Here is a 3,461-nt window from a genome sequence, read left to right on the forward strand (position 1 = left end):
AGGAGCTACATTCAAAGATGATTGAAGAGACTCAAAAGTTCAAATCAATATCTGTTGTGTTGAACATTCACCTTCTCATGAAAAGATCCACTTTTGATTGAACCCTCTGAAGAATAAGAAGACTCTGCAGAATTTGAATACAGCTGTCAACATAGCACAATCAAATACTGCAGCCATTGATCTAATAACAATATATCAAATTCAGTCTGAGAAGATCAATTTAAGTGTGGTCATCACAGTTTTTATGATGATGCTCAAATTAGAACTGACAATCCATTGTTCTGCTCTGAATGTAAAAGAGCCCACACATTTGTTGATTTATCAATCCTAACAGCACACCTGATGATTGAAAGATGAATAACACAGTGAGAATAAAATAGTTTAAGAATAAGAAGAAAAAGAAGAATAAAGATAAAAAGAATAGAAATAATAATGAAAATAAATTTCAATTGATGATTACAGACAGTTTTGAATCCTTTCAAATGATGAACCTCATGAAGATTATAAACATGCTAGTCTACTTAGTGGAATCGCGTAAGAATCTCTCTTACTATATGGAATAGTGGCGCCGGCTGTCATATTGTAAGTGAAAGATCACTTTTTTCAGTGCTCATTTTGATTAACAGCTTTATAATTCAAATGGTCAATAAAGCTGTTCTGAAGATTCAGAATGTCAGCATGGCATCTATCTCAGTCAGTGAGAGGTTAATAGAATTCAATCATATATATTATGTATCAGAACTATCGGCCAACCTCATTTCTGCTGAATTTATGAAACATCAGAGCTATATTTACTGTGATATGTATGTTGATACTGGGAATTACTTTGAGTTTCTGTCTTTTACTGATAGCAATATGTTTTATGCCAACCTCTCCCGCAATAATATCTACATCCTTTCTAACAATCCTTCGATATTCGATGGCATAATGAACAATTCTGAATATGGCGGCATGGTGTATGTTGCTGTGTCTAGATTAACAACTGTATTCATGGAATTCAATCTGAACACAGACTCTCTAGAGTTCTTTATCTGATCAGAAGTTGAGTAATTAATCAATCTCAAGGATTCTGATTCTGATTTCTTCATGATCCCCCCCTCATTCTGCCTGTTGGTGATTTTGCCAAAGCAGCTGTCAATTGATGAATGACACTGAAGATTGAGTCTTATCAGTGAGGTGAATTTATTGAGAATGGTCTATGATCTCTGATTTGAGATTATGATAAATGGTTTAAAGGAGTTGTCCTTTTGCTCTATATATGTAAAAGCTCAGTAGAAATGAACATTCTACAAGAATTTAATGCCCTGTTATGCCACCTGCAAAGCTCTCAAGATTTGAGTAGATATTTTCAGTGAGAGTCAGACACTTGACTCTGAGGAGGAAATAACTTCATACATCAGCAAGAAGTTCACCATGGTTCTTACAGATGATGCCACATCAAATGAGATAGATATTTTTATTGAAATATAAGAATGAGATGTTAAAATACATGTAGATTTTCAATTAATTCATGAAGAATCTTTTGAGCCGCAGCATGGCAATTCTATATTCAGATTGTGATGAATTGAATTCTAAGACAGCCACAGCTTATATGTTGAGTGAGGGAATTAAGTGGAAATCAATTTCAATACATCTTAACAGAATGGTGTATCTGAGTGTTTTATTGATCTGATTTTCAAGCAGGCCCAGTCTCTGCTTTTGAATTCATCTACCTCATTAAAGATGTGGGGTGAGGCAGTGATTGCTGTTATAGAGTTAATTAATCTTATATCAATGTCAACTGATCTGTACAGCGGTTCTGAGGGTTTGAAGCTGATTATCTTATATGAGGTCTGATTGAGAGCCCTCTCATCAGTCTGAGGCATTCATTGCTGAGGTTGTAAGATGTTTCTTAAAATAGTGTCTAAGCTCACAAATAAGATGGCCTCTTATTCCTTAGAGCTTATTTTTGTTGGTTATGATGAGTTCATTAATTATAGATTGATTGATCCTTTTAATGGGTGTCTATATATATTCAAAAATGTCATTTTTCAGAAGAATCTTTATCTTGCTGATCTGATCACCTCAGCTACTCAGAATCCGAAGACCTTGTCTACAATTGTCAAGCAGACAGCTGCAATGATTTTTTCAGTTGTCAATTTGAATGAAAAGTTTATTGTGAAGAAAATTCAATCTATGCATCTGTTATTTCTAATACCCATCAATAATTGATGGGTCAATTACAAAATTTTGATGAGAATATTTACCTTTTTGATGCAAAATACCCTAATTTCCTCAGATTCTTCAATAGAATTAGAGGATATCTCAATTTTTACAAAGAATATCACTGCAATTGAGAAGTCTTCAATGAAAGATGACTTTGAGACTGAAGATCTTCCTTCTAATTCCGAAATTACAGATTTATTGATTTTAAGGAACTTCATATGTGTCAAAGCTTTCTGACGATGAAAGTTCTATTATCATGTCTGTGTCAAGAGAGTTAACTGTTTGAAGCAGATCGTTTGAAGTGAATTGATTGAAAGAATCTCTAATATAGCAGTTCTTCAGAGTCAATGAGTGTTTGATAAAAAGTTCAATAATATAAGCAAAATCATCTGCTATAAGACCTGCTGCATGGTCTGCAGCAATTATCAACAAAAGAGTGTCAATTATTTAAAGATCTTTGCACTCATTGTTTCTGCTTCCACATCTCAAGCTTTTATAGCAATCTCAGCATTTCAAGAATGACACATTCTGCAAATCCATATAATAACTGTGTTCTTGAACACTCAACTATTGATTGATGAATGAATATATATCAGTCAATTTACAGACTTCTGTGAAGGTTGTGGTGATCTTGTTTGTGAATTAATGCAGAGACTCTACAGTCTTAAGCAAGCAGCACTTTTATGATATGAAGAACTGCAAAAAATCCTATTGAAATCAGGTTTCTGCATCAGTTCTTGTGATGCTGAGCTATTCATCCATGGCATAAAGAGGGTTTATGTGACTGTATATGTGAATGATGTTCAACTATACAGCTCAAGAATCGAAGATCTAGACTGGATCAAAGCCGAAATTGCAGCCAATTACAAGATCAAGGATGTGAGGGATTCAAACTGCTATTTGAATATGAAGATTGAAAGAAATTCTAGTTCACTTACATTATTCCAACCTCTTTTCATTAAAAATCTTCTGAAGGAATTCTCAATGAATGACTGCCACTCTACATCCACCTCTATGAAGGAGAATGTTGATTTCATTAATGATGATGAGGAACCGGTCGCCTACACAGTGGAATTTACACTACATTTTTATCAGTCAGACATTGAATTTTTGCAATATCTTACAACCAATACACATTCTAATCTTAGCTTTGTCACAGGCTTCCTGAGATGATTCAGCACCTGCTCTACTTCAAAGAATTGAGCCACATTCAAACATATACTCTAATATTTGCAAGGTTCAATTGATGAGAGTAT

At 34.0% G+C, this 3,461-nt stretch overlaps 1 protein-coding gene across 1 annotated transcript; it reads left to right on the top strand.

The window, feature by feature from the left end:
* Positions 1–485: 485 nt before the first annotated feature.
* On the top strand, positions 486–1,035 carry HCAG_09074 (predicted protein; the record flags this gene model as incomplete). The annotated part of the gene is made up of 5 exons (XM_001535940.1): positions 486–534; positions 564–582; positions 627–697; positions 740–803; positions 975–1,035. The coding sequence occupies 5 exons, from the start codon at positions 486–488 to the stop codon at positions 1,033–1,035; spliced, it is 264 nt and encodes an 87-aa protein (XP_001535990.1).
* Between the last annotated feature and the right edge of the window lie 2,426 nt (positions 1,036–3,461).

The sequence above is a fragment of the Histoplasma capsulatum genome, genomic scaffold, assembly GCF_000149585.1.
Source record: "Histoplasma capsulatum NAm1 scaffold_17 genomic scaffold, whole genome shotgun sequence".
Classification (NCBI taxonomy): Eukaryota; Fungi; Ascomycota; class Eurotiomycetes; order Onygenales; family Ajellomycetaceae; genus Histoplasma; species Histoplasma mississippiense.